Here is a 16403-nt window from a genome sequence, read left to right as displayed (position 1 = left end):
TGAGCGTCGATAGGATGACGACTACGCGCTGGCAGGCATCCTTGCGGCGGCGACTCCACTTCTGCTCACAGATCTAAGATAGGGCGTTCGCGCGACCGACGACCTTCGACCTTCCCACTTGAGCTTCGGTTCGCCGATCGATGTCATTGGTCTTGGCAGTCCCTCCTTCCCGTGTGCTAAACTTTATAACTCCAGTCCCTTACGCTGCTCTCTCCTATGAAGGTGTAGAACACAATGCTCGCTATCAAAAGGCACAGTGATCTCTAGATCAAAGATGGACCTAAAGAGAGCAATAAAGAGCACTGTATCCCGATGGAATCGATCCAGTCCTCCAGAACATTGTGCGTTTTGATAGGTAGCCGCGTTACAAACCTATGCGCCCGGAGAGGTCGGACTTCACTGCCGTTTGTCTCCGCTCCGAACGACGGATGTCGTGAGAATGCCAAGGATACCTGTTGGCAAGGCTGTGAGGTCGTTTTGGGTCTGTCGGGACATCCTCCGATCCTCCATAACTTCGAAAGAAAGAAAAAAAAAAGACTTTTTCTCATCTACCTGCCCCATCAAAATCATGCTACATGCTGGAGACAACATCGGGACTAGTCTGAGCGACAGCTCACAGAGATTACAAAACATGGGTCAGTGGTGCGCTTTGAGGTCAAATTCTTGCTTTGCTTGGCTCCAGACCAGCATACCTAGCTGCTTTCTACCAAACATGATTCTGCTGAACTCCGAGTATCGGGATCCTCATGGCAACGACCACGAGGAATTGTCCGCTCCACGTCCAGGTCGCTGAGGAAGTTTAGCTTGGGTTTCCGAATTCACAAGCGAAGATCTCCCTACTTGAGTGGCGACCAAGTGCTGAGCCCTGGAAAGAAGGTCGTTCGATACGCCACGAGATTGTATCTCCTGAGCCATCTTTTGTGCCTGGTCCCGGTTTTCCATCGAATTGAGCAAATAGATCAGCGCTTGGAGAGTACGATTTTCGTCCTGAAGCTTGCGCATCTCAGCCTCAAGGTTGCGCTGATAGTTCAACAGCTCTGCTTCTCTGTTGACCGTTTGTAATGTTGGAAGCGAAGCTGTGTTGAAAGGACCAAGAGTGTTTGTTAGATTATGACCAGAAGCAGAGCCACCGGGTTCTGGAGCCGGGTTCAAGAGGAGTCGCATCGGAACTACTCCTCCTGAAGCATTGTGAGAAGACGAGGGCGCTGGTTCAGACGCTGATATCCGAATCGCACTTCCAGGGTGGAAGGGAGACTTCTTCAATCTCTCAATCTCTTCTTCTAAGCTCTTAATGCTGGAGAGTTGTTGCTCGATCTTCTGCTTGTAGGCAGCGACCCTGGACTGATTCGGTTCCAGGTCCTAGTGGGACGGGTGATTAGCGTGATTAGATGAAGATGGTTGACAATGACACTCCATCCTGGCTGAGCAAGTGCGCTTCATGCTGTAAAACCTCCTCCTAGACGATTCTTCCACGAAAGACGCCGTTGAAGTTTTTGTATAGGAATGAACAGACGTGGTGTTCATGATGTCGTACTTACATACACGCAGGACTTTATGCCTCTGCGCCCGCAATTGGAACAGGCAGGCTTCTTGCCATCACACTATTGGATTATGTCAACGAGAGCCCGGACCAATAAATCCGACGGAGATGAAGCCGACCTTTGTTTTCCGTCTTCTACAGTCCTGGCAGGCAACACTCGCTAACGGCGCTCGCTTTCTTGGGGGTGCAGTGGATCGGGACGCGCTCGCGATCGATTCACCAGCGTGGTCACCTACTTGAAGGGCCGCATTCGCAAATTGGGAATCTGAAGTAGAGGCAGAGGAGTGCTCTTCCTGATTCATGGTTGCGAATGGGCATACCAGAACAGTCGAGACTCTGCGGGCTAAACGGCAAAGCGGGGAAAAGTAGGTGAGAGAAACCTTATAGGGCTGAAAGAGAAAATCGACGGCAAGTGATCGATATATAAGGATCGAAGACGAGTAGAACCCCTCTGACAAGGCCGGGACCTAGCGGAGGACGTTGATGCAGATTAAAGTAAAAAAAAAAAGAACACAGAGTTTGTGGCTCAGAACATGGTGAAGAAAGGTAGAAGGTTGCAGAAGCGATTTGCCTCCCAGAGGATCTGCGAAGACAAGCTCTCTGGTGAGATGCTATCTGTCCAAGGAGTGGATCGTCGGTCAAATGTAGGGCAAATTAGGCGGCTGCGGGGTGGCAAGAAAGTGGCCCATGAGTACTTTGTACCTGAGTGTGCTGTAGCGCGCAAAAGGCGTTATCCGTCTAAGAAGGAGGTTGTTCAGTAATCAGAAGGAGTGAGCTCCGACTCCGAGGATGGGAAACACAGCCGCGACCGCTTTCTCTCCGCCCGATTATGCGGACCATGCGAGGGTACAGCATTCTACACGAACGCGACACTGATTCGAAGGTCTTTTGAACGCGACGCTGCAAATTGGGTAGCACATTGAAGATTGCCATCCGCGTTAAGAATGTAGGCGTCTTGCGGGCGTTCGCGACAACGTCCGTCTTATTCCGTTGCGCCTGTGACCACAAGACCAGGATGAGCTCGCCATCACTACCGTCGCTGTCATCTCTACAGCCGGTACCACGCCCGCAAGGGTTCGTCACCGCAAGGTCTGTTCTTGCCGACCTCGAACCACAGGAATTCCACCATACCGAGTCTCTAGACGTGACTGCCGCTCCCGAGAAGCCTAAGAGAGGGCGACCCAAAAAAGCGGCTGATGCAGATGATGCTCTCATCAAACCGAGGCCTCGCAAGAGGGCGACGACGACGACCACCACCGATGCTGGCCTCGATGCTGGCGACGTAGACAAGCCTCCTTCAAAGCCGACAACGCGTAAGAGACAGGCCGCCACAACCAGCGAGCAGGAAGGAGCAATAGACGCGCCTCCTGCTCCCAAAAGAGGTCGTTCAAAGAAGGCAGTCGCGATTGAGGATGATACAGCTGCCCAAGATACTACCAAGGTCGCCAAACCTGCAGCGAAACGAACAAGGAAGAAGTCTGTCGAAACTGCGGATGTCCTGTACCATGATGCTGCTGCTGCTGCTGCTGAGAAGCCAAAGCCGCCACCCAAACCTCGCAAGACAAAGGTCCAGGCGAAGACCAAACCAGTCGCCATTGATCCGACCGCGGCCTCAGAAGTAACCAAGGTCGACATCTCAGAGGCAGTTGACCCCGGTGTGAAGCCTGTTCTCCATGTTGAAGCTCCAATTGAGCTACTTGAACTGGATCCCGCCCCAATTCGTAGACGAGATTGGACGACGCCAACAGAATCAGCCCTTCCTCCTTCCTTTCAGCAGAGCAGCGATAGTTCGCCCATTTCCGAAACTCCTGCCACACATGTCCCTGCCGACGTTGAGGATGCTGGTGATGCTCCCGCAGCACTGGACTTTACCAAACTGATGGGTGACTTTGCCTACCGACAAGACGATACCAGGCCTCTTCCAGCTCTCTCTCGAACTCCGAGCGATGGTCCTACCACCAAGCGAAAACGTCTGGATCCTGTCGATGTGTCTGCGGCTGCTGAAGAGCCGAAGAAGCGAAAGAGGAAAGCTGCAGAGCCAAAGGAACCAAAGCAGCCAAAGGAACCCAAGAAGCCAGAAGAGCCGAAGGAACCAAAGCCTAAACCGCCTAAGAAGCCAAAAGCGCCCAAGAAGAAACCGCTCACCATCACTGCCCTCGCTACTGCTGCATACCTCCCACAACCTGCCGCCACCGACGAGGATCAGACAAGGCTCATCTCGGACTTTTTCCCACAACCACAGACTGCTGCTGTAGATCTGCCTGAGATTGACTCTGCCCCTGTCAAGCCAACAGGAACAACGACGGGTGGTCTCGCTGAGAACAAGCCAGCTCCAAAGCGTAAAAGAGCCCTCAAGAAAGTCCAAATAAGTGTGCCCGAGATTCACATCAAGCTAGACTCTCCAGAAGCCGCTCGTGAGAATGCTAGGAAACAACAGTGGCTGTTCGGAAGCTCAAGCCAACTGGCTGCTGCAGAATCTCCCACCGAGCTTCGCGACCTACAGCAGGCACTAAAGGAGTCTGAAGACATGATATCCTCACAGCAAATTGACAACTCACGTGCCGCAAGTTGTGCTCATGTGCCGTCTGCTCCGCACGGGACCAGTCTATCTATCGGACAGGCCGACAGAGTCTTGTGGATGTCCGCTGCTAGGGACTTTGAGGACTCTACTTTTGCTTCTGACGAGAGCCGCGATAATGACGACGCTGGTCTACCAGACTATGTGCTTCCACAAACACAGCACCCATCCAGCACTGCAAAATCTGCTCCCGAGTTTCGTCTCACTGAGACTAAACCGGAGATTGAGGTGTTGACGATATCATCGTCAGCCCCCAAGGAACTCGAGTCGCCAGATTCTGGATATGTGGATGTCGATCAGATTGGCGGTAGCCCACCTCGAACAACTCATGTGCCTGGAAAGTCTTCAGCAGAGGAGTTGACATTGGCATCTGTAGTTCCCATCATGCATGAAATCATCTCCTTGGATACGACCCCTGAAACAGAAGCCGTACCTCGACGTGTCCTTGGTACTCGCGACCCAAATACCAATATCACAAAACAGCTAGTCGATCCCGAGAGCACGAAGCCGGACAGTCTCTCAAAGGAAAACATCGCCGAACCACATGTGGTCTATGTAGATCCTCCAGAGAAGCGATCGGTTGGTCATCTACGAGCAACGACAGGCATTGCGGCTCCAACAAGATCGCCTATCGTCCCCAAACGGATAGTGAGCGTCTCTCCAGCTTTGTCAGCACGAGAAGAGGCTAGAGAGAGATTTATTGCCGCCAGCCCGACTCGGAACTCTCTTCGTCCTTCGCAAGCAAGACCGCGAGACATGGCTCACAGCCCTATTCTGATATCACAAGTCAAACCGAAGGGTAAGCTTCTGAAGATTGGATCTGCTTCCAGTCTCGTGTCACCAGCGCCACGCCCACGACGAAAGTCCATCAGCCCTAGCGGGTCGCCCATGATCTCACCTTCCAAAACGAGAGGACGACCTCCAAAAATTGGACCTGCTTCCAATCCCGCCTCACCAGCACGACCAAGAGGTCGACCTCGAAAATCATCAGTTGTCGAACCCTCATCTGATTACCTCGATATTGACGCTATATCAGATGTCGAGATACCGTCTCACGCACCCTCTCCTCCAAGACGTCTGCCCACCTCTCCACCCAAAGCCACACTAGACTTTGACAGACCGCCTCCACCACCTTTACCGGCTATCGCAACCTCGACCGCGCGATGCAGTGCTAAACAGCTTTCGGCAGAATTTGCTAGTCTTGCGCCAACACTGTTTCCAAAGATAACAAGTACTGTTCGCTCCACGCCACTAAGTCGTGATCACAAAGCTCCCACTTGGCATGAGAAAATTCTTCTTTACGATCCTATTGTGCTTGAGGACTTGACAGCGTGGCTCAACAGCCAAGGCGTGCGGTTAGAAGTTTCAGTGCCACGGCCGGTCAAGGGGAAAGGGAAGAAGAAAGCTGGCGAGGTAGATGATGCAGAAGGTGTGATGGATTTGGTGCAAGAAGAGTTGCAACCTTGGATGGTGCAGAAATGGTGTGAGGAGCACAGCATTTGTTGTCTGTGGAAGGAAGGATTGAGAGGAGGTGTGAGGCAGAAGTATTGATTACGCCCTGCTTTGTTTTGTTTCCCACGATGAGCTCTTGCGTATATACCTTTGCATCAATGAGGGAGGCATTGCGGTTTGCATTGTATGATCCTGGAGATTCCCGTATCGATCATCACATGAAGCCGCATTTCTTTTTTGTTCACAGTTTGGTGACACGAACAGGTGAACTGTGTTTACCAGCCTTGCATTTCTACGAAAGCTACTGGGACGCACTATCATTTGCTGATACCTGCACGATCAGTTGTGCGGCTCAAACAAAGACTTCTAATTCTCCTCGACTGGTTGCACGATGATCAATTGATGATACAAGGTATTGCGGTGTACGAGAAGAGTCAAGAAGATACACGACAGGGTGGTCCCCACTACATCTCGGTATATCATCCATACGAGAGCCCCGAGGCCAGGATGTCATGAGGTTGTTCCTTATTAATAACCTTTCTGAATTCATTTTGGACACGCTTCTCATCGAAATGTGTCATCGATAGATCCCATTAAGGGGTACGAAGATCTTGAGTTGTACAGAGACCATGATCCAAGCCTGTGGTACTTGTTTCTGTCTCAGACCATGAGAGTCAAGACATCCAACACTGATGTGATAGAACAAAGAGCAGTGAGCTCAGTGCACACAAGACATTGGTAGACACGACAATGGCAGTGAAGTCCATATAAAAAGATGTCCCATCACTACGAGCTTGAGCACCACACTCAGCCAGATACTTCCATACCATCGAACCCGCAAAATGAAGGCCTTTTTCAGAAACAGACAACACAGCAAAACCTCATCCCTCACTCACAGCATCGCAGACTCAACAATCCACCTAGATAACACCTGACTATTATGCCAATCACGGGCCGAACGACTACTCCAGTTGCAGACCTCACATCACGAGCGAGGAGCGCGTCGAGTGGAACATGAACATGTTCTAAGCAGCCAGCATGTTGCAAGAGACACGGGATGTCGAGGGAGAGCGAGGGAAAAAAGGCAGTTTGGTCAGAAGTTCCTGCAAATAGTGTAGAAAGAATTGCCAGATATGCGAGCATTTATCCAAATTGCGTGAGTGAGAGTTCTTGGAAGTCATATGGATGACTAAGTGCACTTTGATTGAGGATGATCCCCAGCCTCGCGGGATGGCATGTAGAAGGTGCGAGCCGCGTTTGTTTTCCACTTGCAGTCGGCAGCTTGTATACAACGATATCGTCGTCGTTCGACTCGCAAGTATATCACGACTGGGATACGCGCGACATGTCACAAGAGTGATAGCAAACCAACAGAGATGGCGGTAATACTCGAGTGGAAATAAAGTGAAGGTCTTCGAACTGCGGAGCGGGGTCAGATGGTGAAGCTCCCCCATTGGGTTAGCGCCAACTGGTTCAAACGTGTCCTCGCCGGCGATAAGTCAGTGCAACTCGATGCTTTAAGGACAGTCTGTCTTCACGACTGCTTCTTGTTCGTCTTTGTTTGCTCGACCTGAACTGATCAATCCACATTCAAGATGAAGTTCCAGAATATCCTTGCTGTCGGTCTCTGCGCCGCCGTCTCTCGTGCCGACGTGCTCGAAGACCTTGAGGACTCCGCCGTCGAGGCCTCGTCGTCTGTTGCTTCGGTTGTCGAGTCTGTGACTTCTTCCGCTGTCAGCAAGCCCACCTTCACCCCCACCACTCTGAAGGCTCCTTTCCTCGAGCAGTTCACCGACGACTGGGAGTCGAGATGGCAAAAGTCCGAGGCCAAGAAGGAGGGCACCGAGGAGGAATGGGCCTACGTTGGCACCTGGAAGGTCGAGGAGCCTTCAGTCCTCCGCGGCATGCACGGCGACAAGGGCCTGGTGCTCAAGGACAAGGCCGCTCACCACGCCATCTCGGCCAAGTTCCCCAAGGCCATCGACAACACCGACAAGACTCTGGTTGTCCAGTACGAGGCAAAGTTCCAAGGTAAGCATGAACCACCCTTCTGTACTACACAAACCTCTCTGACACACCTCCAGCCGGCCTTGAGTGTGGAGGTGCCTACATGAAGCTCCTCCAGGATAACAGCGCACTCCACGCCGAAGAGTTCTCCAACGCCTCGCCCTACATCATCATGTTCGGCCCTGACAAGTGCGGTTCCACCAACAAGGTCCACTTCATCTTCCGCCACAAGAACCCCAAGACTGGCGAGTACGAGGAGAAGCACCTCAAGAACCCTCCCATGGCCCGCATCAGCAAGCAGACCTCCCTCTACACCCTCATCGTCCGCCCCGACCAGACCTTCGAGCTCAAGATCGACGGCGCTTCGCTCAAGACCGGCTCCCTCCTTGAGGACTTCACTCCCGCCGTCAACCCTCCCACCGAGATTGACGACCCTGAAGACAAGAAGCCAGCCGACTGGGTTGAGGAGGCTCAGATCGCTGACCCCGAGGCTAAGAAGCCTGCTGACTGGGACGAGGAGGCTCCCTTCGAGGTTGAGGACACCGAGGCTGAGAAGCCCGCCGACTGGCTCGAGAACGAGCCTCTCCAGATCCCCGACCCTGAGGCCGAGAAGCCCGAGGACTGGGATGATGAGGAGGATGGTGACTGGATGCCTCCTCTCGTTCAGAACCCCAAGTGTGATGACGCCTCTGGCTGTGGCCCCTGGAAGTCTCCCATGAAGAGAAACCCCGAGTACAAGGGCAAGTGGTCCGCTCCTATGATCGAGAACCCTGCCTACAAGGGTATCTGGGCTCCTCAGAAGATCTCTAACCCCGACTACTTTGAGGAGAAGACTCCCTCCAAGTTCGAGCCAATGGGTGCCGTAAGTCTTGACCTTTGTAACTTCTTTGACCATGCACGACACTAACTTCTGTAAAGATCGGTTTCGAGCTTTGGACCATGCAGAACGACATCCTCTTCGACAACATTTACATCGGCCACTCCGAGAAGGATGCCGCTGCGCTCGCCAAGGAGACCTTTGAGGTCAAGAACGCTGCCGAGAAGGCTGAGGAAGAGGCCTCCAAGCCCAAGGAGGACGAGAAGAAGGACACTCCCAAGTCTCCCATGGACCTCAAGTTCGCCGACGACCCCGTCCTCTACGTCCGCGAGAAGCTCGACCTCTTCATCACCATCTTCAAGCGTGACCCCATCCAGGCCATCCAATTCGTTCCCGAGGTTGCTGGCGGTCTCGGTGTTCTCATTGTTACCGTCATCGCTCTTCTCCTCGGTGCCATCGGTGGTGGTGCCGCTGCCGCCCCTAGCAAGGAGCAGATCAAGGCCAAGGCCGAGCAGGCTAAGAAGGCTGCTGTCGACACCAAGAACCAGGCCGCCGAGGCTGTCAGCTCTTCCGCACAGACTGCCAAGTCTGAGGTTCAGCAGAGAAGCGGTGCCACCAAGTCGTCTTAGGTCGAGGCTTGGTCACCAATGCCTCACTAGGCAATGGCAGGAGGAAGAGAGAAGAGTGGTTGAAAAGAAGATGTTGAGATCATTACTATTACCCAGCCAAGAGGCTACGTTTTTTGCTAGTTTTTGTGAAAGTTGAAAAACTTGAGCTTATACGATATGTTACCAATACCGTTGATGATTCAATTTTTTTCTAGTGATTCATTCGTACCTGTCTCTATGGTTGTGAGTCGTGACTTGCTTGCATGACTTGTAGCGCCACGTTGCCGCGTTTTTACAAGATCCGAAATCCGTTGTGCAAAAATCATCCCCACTGTTATGCATCGGCCGTTCGGCAGTTGCATATAGATTGCATACTCCGACTCCCGAAAAGAGCAACAACCTTGATGAAACCTCATACCCTTTCTATAATCACGAATACTGTCCTCTTAGTCCACATCCAACGACCTTGACTTCTGGGTTGCACACATTGTTGCCGTAGAACATGGCAGCAATGACGCCCTTGACAAACCCGGCCGAGTTGTGTCTAGAACGGCGTGTGGCTACGGGCGAAAGGTACGAATAGGTAAGAATGTCCCTTGGGCTGACTCGCCAGAGAATTTAGCAAAAGGACACAAGTCACGAAACAGGGTCTAGGTTGGGAGTCGAGTAATTCAAAGGCAAGAGATGTGCTGAGCACGCGACCTATTGCTCGGGTTTGCTCTGAGGATGAGCGGTCTATCCCTGCGCACTCGTCACAAGTGCCACGAGTCTGGTACAGGTAGGAGCCGGAGTGGTTGATCAGCCGGACCGTGGGAAGAGCATTGACGGATCAGCCCCCACAATCAACACAGGTACCTTCACGAGCGATTAGCCCTGCACAACATCTTGACGACTTCGAGCACGACGGAGGAACAGAAAAACAGAAGCGTATTCACGGACTGGGTTCATTGCTCAGATCCAACTGCAAAACCACAGGAACCATGGCTATGTGCTGTTCCGATGCTCGGCAGTTATATTGTTGATTGGTCGAAGTGAATAACCTTCGACGGGTGCAACGTCTACTAACGTTTCACTGGATGTTCCACTGTCTTTTACTGGATGCTCGACCTTCGGCTTGCCAGACTCGCTGAGACAGTAACGGAACATGACTCTCTGTGCCTTTGATTTCTACTTGTCAAGGCCCATGTCACTTTCATTCTTCAGTGGCCTCTCTGGCAGAGGGTCGAAGTTCACAACCAACCTTTGTCGGACAGCATGCTTTCGCTGAGTGTGCCCAGCGAGTCGCTCACCATTGTTGCGGCTGTATGTCTGTCACTATCGACGGCCTCGGTACTTTTGAGAATCTGGGTTCGATCGCGCTTTTTGACCAGCGGTCTCCAAGCAGTGAGTTGGACAACCCTAGGGCTGCGTGTCAACGCAGTCCGCACCACCATGCCTTGCCCTCGTTGTGACCTCGCTAACTTAGCATTCCTTTACAGGACGATTGGACCATCCTCATTGCCCAAGCTGGCTTCGCAGCCTTCTGCATCGTCGCATTTGAGGTTGCCCGCAAGGAAGCCGCGACACCCGTCTTCTCTGCCGAGACTGGCAATGGCGTTATCACCACCATGCTCGTCGGAGAAGTTGTCTTCCAAGCTACCTGCCTGGTCTTCAAGCTGTCTCTGACAATCTTCTTCCGGAAGTTTCTCATCGTCGAATGGCAGCGATGGCTTGTGCTGGGCTGCGGCTTTTTCTATTGCTCCACCTGCGTGGTTGGTATTTTCCTGGCTACCTTCCAGTGCGGTCTGCCTGTCAACATCATGCACAAACATGTGACCGGCCAATGTGTTAAGCTGGAAGCCTTCACCGCGCTGTTGTATGTCCACGGGATCCTGTCAGCAGCAACAGATTGGGTCTTCGCCTTGTTGCCCACTGTAACACTATACCGTTCCAACCTTAGTCGCGCAGCAAAGATTTCCTCCTCTTGTCTGTTGCTACTCGCTTGCGGTGGCTCTGTAGCCGCTATTGCGCGAACAGCAACCACTGGCGACTACTTACTCCGTCCCGAATACCTTGATCCCAATCTTCGACCCAACTACTACGCCATATCAGCACCCATGATCAACCTTACTGTCATCGAAGTAGGACTGGGTATCACTGCAGTCTCCCTGGCATGTTTGCGGCCACTCATGAGAAGCGTAAAAAGCATCGGACAACACTTCACCTCGCGGCTCATGGGCACGGACATGTCCAAAACGGAAATCACGGATGAGGAAGCGACTGTGAATTTGGTCGTGGTCGACACGAAACAAATGCACGGTCCTGTGCCTACTGGATCCTGCTGGAACAGAACTCCAGCTGTGGATGAAGCGCCAAATGCCCCGATGGACCTCGAAGCCAGCTGGAATAAGACGCCAGCACTGGGCGGTACAGCAAATCCGCTCGAAGCCAGTTGGAACAAGACACCGGCATTGACGGGTGTAACGAGTCCACCGTCATCCCTCGGAGCAAGCTGGAGTAAAACACCGCCTTTAGGAGGAGGCGCGACCATCCTGCAGCCCCTAGGTGCAAGCTTCAATAGAACACCAGCGATAGGAGAGCCCACGCCGCCATCGTCTCTTGGCGCGAGTTTCAACAGGTCCCCAGCCATAGCAGAAACGAAGCCTCCAGCTTCTCTTGGTGCTAGTTTCCATAGGACTCCAGCTATAGCGGGTTCAATAGATGACTTGCCCCCAGCTAAGGGATCCAGTTGGAGAAGAACGCGGCCAAAGAAATAAATTTGTGCCTAGACAGATTAACGAACATATGAGAACTACAGTATCATGATGAAAGTAATCAGCACCCACGTTCCACAATCTAGAGAATGGTTAACTGTTCAATAACGTGGCTATTGCACGCGTCACGGATCTATCCTTGGCGCATCGCATGTATCAATCTCAAGTGATCTGAGATCGGAATGAGCAGCACTGTAGGTGAGGAGCAAAAAGTTTTGGTAGGATGCAAACAAAACGTACAGCAGCAGGGATTCCCACGTGGTCACCCACCGTAGTACTAATCTGCCGTTCAACTGCTTATGTATGGCAGAGCGGACGGGATGCCCAGTTTTCAGCTGACTGTGGCCGTACGTGCTGAAGTGCTTTTCTTGATCAAACATAACTTCACAGAAAATCAGAAGTGGGAGGTGTGAGATGTAGACTCGAAGGCATTGGACATCATCTCATTCCGTCGCTTGAAGCCTCTTTTCCATCATCAGTAGAGTTTTGGTGACGTGGAACTTCTCGAAGGCTGCCGACTTGAAGACCCGTCGGCGATGATACGTCAAGGAAGCCTCTACGAATACAGCTTTGGTGGGTACGCGCGAATTGCTGTCCTACCGGTCGGCCGTGGAGCTCCAGTGCAGAGCGACAATCGTGAAACCTTCGAGCTTGGTACTTACCACCTAAATCTCAGCCTCGATCTGCCGAGTTGAGAGTATGGCATGTGAGTAGAATGTGTATGTTCTGTTAGCTGTCGCACATGAGGGACGTCAGTTGCAATGTCTTGGCTGGCGAGCCCGGCAAAGACGGCAGCATCTCATCCTTCCTGTGTACAGGTAATTCGCGCCCGACAACTCGAAGGATCATCAGTTGCCAGGGCACTATGATAAGATAGAGTGCCTACTGGTCGCTATGTGCCTCAGTTGCGAGAATTAAAGCCTCATGATCACGTTCGCGGTCTGGAACCAGTTGTTCGGGTGCAAGGCTGTTACGAGGGTACCCACCCACCTTGATGATGCATACAAATACAACGCGGACCCTTGATCTTTGCCTCAAATGATCTTTTGGCCGCGTTTCTGTGATTGAACCGCACACGATACAAGGACTCGGCAATTTACGATGGAAAAGAGTGCAGCAGTTACTGCCCGCTTTCCAGCGGTCAGACGCGACAGTGGCAATCAAGTCGACCCAGACCTCCCAGCTTACAGCGCAAACACCCAAAGCACTCAAGACATCGCAATCCCGGCTCACGTAGTCTCACGCATGCGATCACCTTCCTCAGGACTCTCAAGACCTTCACAGATCCCAGCATACTCAGACGCAGCGCTAGACACCACCACCCGTCCCATCTACAATTTCGTACGGGCCTCTGTCATAAGCTCTAAACTTCTTGTCCGAAGCAACGATATAGACCGGTATTGCTTCGTCACCGACCACGCTTCAGACTCAAAAGTGTGGATTCATGCCGGAGCCTCCAAATCCAATAAAGCGCTAGGATGTCTCTCCTTCCCAGAAGCTCACAATACATTTCGCATCCATTGTGCTATCGTGGGACAGGGAGATGATGGAAACGAAGCTATTATCGGATTGGACAATAAGAACTTTCTGAACGCGCCATTAGTGGATGTGGTTGCTGGCATTGGATATCCGCATCCAAAAACATTCACGCTGAAGGTGCCTAAGGGGTTGAACTTCAGAGCTAAAGAGTTGGTGTGGACGTATCAGGGTGGTGATGTGACTGGGCCGACGCCAGCAAGATATGATCTTCGTGATCTGAGTACTGGAGGTGCATTGATTGCGAGTTTGACGACGACGAAGGAGGGGAAGAAACGGACGGCTGTGCAGTGGATGATCAATGCGGAGAGTGAATTAGAGCAGGCAGTGTTGATCATGTCTTGCATTGGCGTTGTCACGAGGTTGTCGAGGAAGGGAAAATTCTACAATGACAAAGGAATGTATGGGAGGTGGCGATACTTTTGGTGGATGTCGATGTTATCTGGAGTGGGAGTTGATTAGATATTGTACGGCCTATCAATTATATTACACGACTTCTATGGTACCGGTACTAGTCCATCTGGACCCTTATCTTGGCCTCAGGTTATATCTGCCTTGTTCTCCTGTATGCGTCCCTTCATCCATTTCATCCTCGACATCATCTACGTCATTGTCGTTGTCGTTATCTTCATCCTCTTCTTCATCCGCATCATCAGCGATATCAAGATCATCATCACTGTCGACATCGTCCCAATCGTCAGAGTCGGAATCCGGCGCGTCAAGTACAAATTTTCGATACTTCTTGGCAGCGTCCGAGTCTTCAAACACGGCCGGCACTATGAATTGGCCTTCCTCAGACTCGATTCTCAGCTCCAAGCCGTAGTCTTTGAACAATCTCACTGTGGATGATAACGAGATCATTTGCTTCTTCTCTGCAGCGTTTTTCGCCTCGAATGTCTCGTAGGTGACTTGTAAGGTCTTGAGCTTGTTGTACCTACGTCTTGCTTCGAGCAGAAGCAAAGCATACCCTGCCATGCCTTGGTCGAGTCGGCAGCATTGTATGTGCAGCTGCTCGATGGATCTGGGGAGGTTCTTAGGGAATTTGGGATTGTACCGGTCATCTTCTCCCGGTCGCGACTCGCGTTCTGAGAATATGATTGCGTAGTCGATAGAGAGGGTGACGAGGTTTGTGAGTCGATGCAGATCGAACGGAGCAGTGATGTTTGAATGGTGATTGCGTAGCTTGAACGATGGCGGCAGGAGCAGAGTCAATCTTTTCAGAGTGTCTTTGCGCAACGCCAGAGTGACCAAGAATGGCATGCCGAGCGTGACTCCAGTCCAACGGCTCCACTCTGAATATACCACATCTAGACACTCCAGCTGCTTACAGTCATCTACTATGCAGGCCAGAGCATCTTCTGATACTCTACAGTCGTCGAGGTATACTCGTTTGAGGTGGGTCAGTGGTAGACAGATATCCTCACAAGACGGTTGTTCCAGACCCCAGCAATAGAATTCCTTCAGCGTTGGTATCGTTAGAATCTCTTCAACGATATCGATATTCGGCGCATTCTCCTATGTCGATTTATCGGCTCTCGCACTGGAATACTCTAAGCGTGACAAGATTGCGGGCCTTTCGGCTTGCGATAGAAAGTCCACATGGCTCTCCATGACAAACCCGTAAAGCTCTCTGGTTTCCTTCGATTGTGAGCCGAGAAGTTGGCGCCAAAGATCCTGGACATATGCGCCAAACGTTTTAGACGATGTCCCAAGATTCAGGAATCGGATGTTGGGTGATAGGACCATCAGCAAGGCAACCTCTGCAACCTCATCACCTTCGCGAAGTTCGTTGCGCCAGTCTTCCTGCCATTCTGAAGGATAGCGCCATTCCCACGGGGTCTTTTGCGGTGGAACTTTGAGACTGGCATTATACATTGCCTCGCCCAGAGCCTTGTTGACATCGGTGCGCCCATATGGCCGACGTTCACTCTCGTCCCAGTAATTGCTGATGGATAGACATTCGACTTGCTCGGCAAGGTCTGGTCGTTCCAATATCGTGCGAATGAACATCTCGAGCGGAATAGGTTTTCGATAATCTGTATACTCGAATTCTTCTTCGGGTATTTTCGTGATGTCCATTCCTTGGGCCACCATGGCGTCGATCTTTGCTTCATTGTATTCATCGTGATCGATTCCTATGTCGGTCTTCTCGGTCTTGATGTAAGTTCGATACAGCAAGGGTTGAGCGATATCGCGCCATGCTTTTGAGACAAGACACAGACTTGCGAGTGTGTTTTTCACGATGTTGTATTCTTCCAAGACGTCGTCGGGATCTTGGACTTTGGTGATGGGTGGATAACACTTGGCGATCTCCAGAAGGATCTCGAAGGGAAGGGTGACCATTTTGAAGATACCAGAATTTGGTCTACTTGAGAGTTCGAGCTTTCAGAGCCATAAGGTAGGCAGAAAATAGTTCGGTGGTTGGCGAGGTTGGGCAGCTGCTGTCGAGCTCGAAGCATACGTCATGGGGCGGTCGATTTCGACCATTCTCTCTTGCGTACAAGTCCTTGATTTCTATCGTTGCATCCAAATTCACAACGACACACAGCGACATGTCATCTCTGTTCAACAACATGGTCGGCATACCTTGTAAGCAGGAAGCAGTGTGCGATGGACTTGATGATGAAATTGCAAGAGATGCCTGAAGCCGTGACCGCCGAGCGCGTCAACGAGCAACCGTCTTCGTCCGCTAAACAAAGCATTCGTCTGGACCGCAATGTCGTCTTGTGTGGTCTCTTTCCAGAGACACCTCGTCGTGCAGGATGTTGGTTGTCACTTACTCTTCGCCCCCCAATATGTCATTCGCTCGCAATCCACACCACGATTGTATGTAGACCGGACAAGACATCGCAGGTTCCCTTCCACCAGGCTACAAATAGATCTAATAATGCCAGCCGGATATCGATGTTTCCCGCTTGCACGTGAAGATCAGCCTAGATCTCACAGGAATGAAATCTGCAGAGGAGTTCTAGCCAATATATTTGGCTAGCGACCAGCCACCGCAGCTTGATAATGATCCGCCATGTCTCGTTTAGTGGAACGTTGCATGTATCTTCAGGTTTTTCACCCGGTGTATGGTATGCTGTTGTCCGGAATCAGCATGCATGCATAT

General features: G+C 51.7%; 7 protein-coding genes across 7 annotated transcripts; 4 read left to right on the top strand and 3 right to left on the bottom strand.

Annotated features, from left to right (window-relative positions):
• Nucleotides 1-744: 744 nt before the first annotated feature.
• Nucleotides 745-1842, bottom strand: M436DRAFT_54903 (uncharacterized protein; the record flags this gene model as incomplete). The annotated part of the gene is made up of 3 exons (XM_013568631.1): nucleotides 745-1359; nucleotides 1539-1601; nucleotides 1660-1842. The coding sequence occupies 3 exons, from the start codon at nucleotides 1840-1842 to the stop codon at nucleotides 745-747; spliced, it is 861 nt and encodes a 286-aa protein (XP_013424085.1).
• A 713-nt stretch (nucleotides 1843-2555) lies between these two features.
• M436DRAFT_84927 (uncharacterized protein) lies at nucleotides 2556-5669 on the top strand (the record flags this gene model as incomplete). The annotated part of the gene is made up of 1 exon (XM_013568718.1): nucleotides 2556-5669. One exon carries the CDS (start codon nucleotides 2556-2558, stop codon nucleotides 5667-5669), a length of 3114 nt encoding a protein of 1037 aa, XP_013424172.1.
• A 1496-nt stretch (nucleotides 5670-7165) lies between these two features.
• Nucleotides 7166-9023, top strand: M436DRAFT_66730 (calnexin-like protein; the record flags this gene model as incomplete). Its single annotated transcript, XM_013568669.1, has 3 exons — nucleotides 7166-7601; nucleotides 7655-8439; nucleotides 8496-9023. 3 exons carry the CDS (start codon nucleotides 7166-7168, stop codon nucleotides 9021-9023), a joined length of 1749 nt encoding a protein of 582 aa, XP_013424123.1.
• A 1233-nt stretch (nucleotides 9024-10256) lies between these two features.
• Nucleotides 10257-11176, top strand: M436DRAFT_55017 (uncharacterized protein; the record flags this gene model as incomplete). The annotated part of the gene is made up of 2 exons (XM_013568657.1): nucleotides 10257-10385; nucleotides 10481-11176. Coding segments are annotated over 2 exons (825 nt in total), but the record flags the coding sequence as incomplete, so codon positions are not given.
• A 1680-nt stretch (nucleotides 11177-12856) lies between these two features.
• Nucleotides 12857-13753, top strand: M436DRAFT_54766 (uncharacterized protein; the record flags this gene model as incomplete). Its single annotated transcript, XM_013568608.1, has 1 exon — nucleotides 12857-13753. The coding sequence occupies one exon, from the start codon at nucleotides 12857-12859 to the stop codon at nucleotides 13751-13753; it is 897 nt and encodes a 298-aa protein (XP_013424062.1).
• Nucleotides 13754-13819: 66 nt separating this feature from the next.
• Nucleotides 13820-14551, bottom strand: M436DRAFT_84924 (uncharacterized protein; the record flags this gene model as incomplete). Its single annotated transcript, XM_013568717.1, has 1 exon — nucleotides 13820-14551. One exon carries the CDS (start codon nucleotides 14549-14551, stop codon nucleotides 13820-13822), a length of 732 nt encoding a protein of 243 aa, XP_013424171.1.
• A 255-nt stretch (nucleotides 14552-14806) lies between these two features.
• On the bottom strand, nucleotides 14807-15634 carry M436DRAFT_84923 (uncharacterized protein; the record flags this gene model as incomplete). The annotated part of the gene is made up of 1 exon (XM_013568716.1): nucleotides 14807-15634. One exon carries the CDS (start codon nucleotides 15632-15634, stop codon nucleotides 14807-14809), a length of 828 nt encoding a protein of 275 aa, XP_013424170.1.
• Nucleotides 15635-16403: the final 769 nt, after the last annotated feature.

Source organism: Aureobasidium namibiae (assembly GCF_000721765.1).
Source record: "Aureobasidium namibiae CBS 147.97 unplaced genomic scaffold scaffold_18, whole genome shotgun sequence".
Lineage (NCBI taxonomy): Eukaryota > Fungi > Ascomycota > Dothideomycetes > Dothideales > Saccotheciaceae > Aureobasidium > Aureobasidium namibiae.
This window is presented reverse-complemented; position numbering and strand designations above follow the sequence as displayed.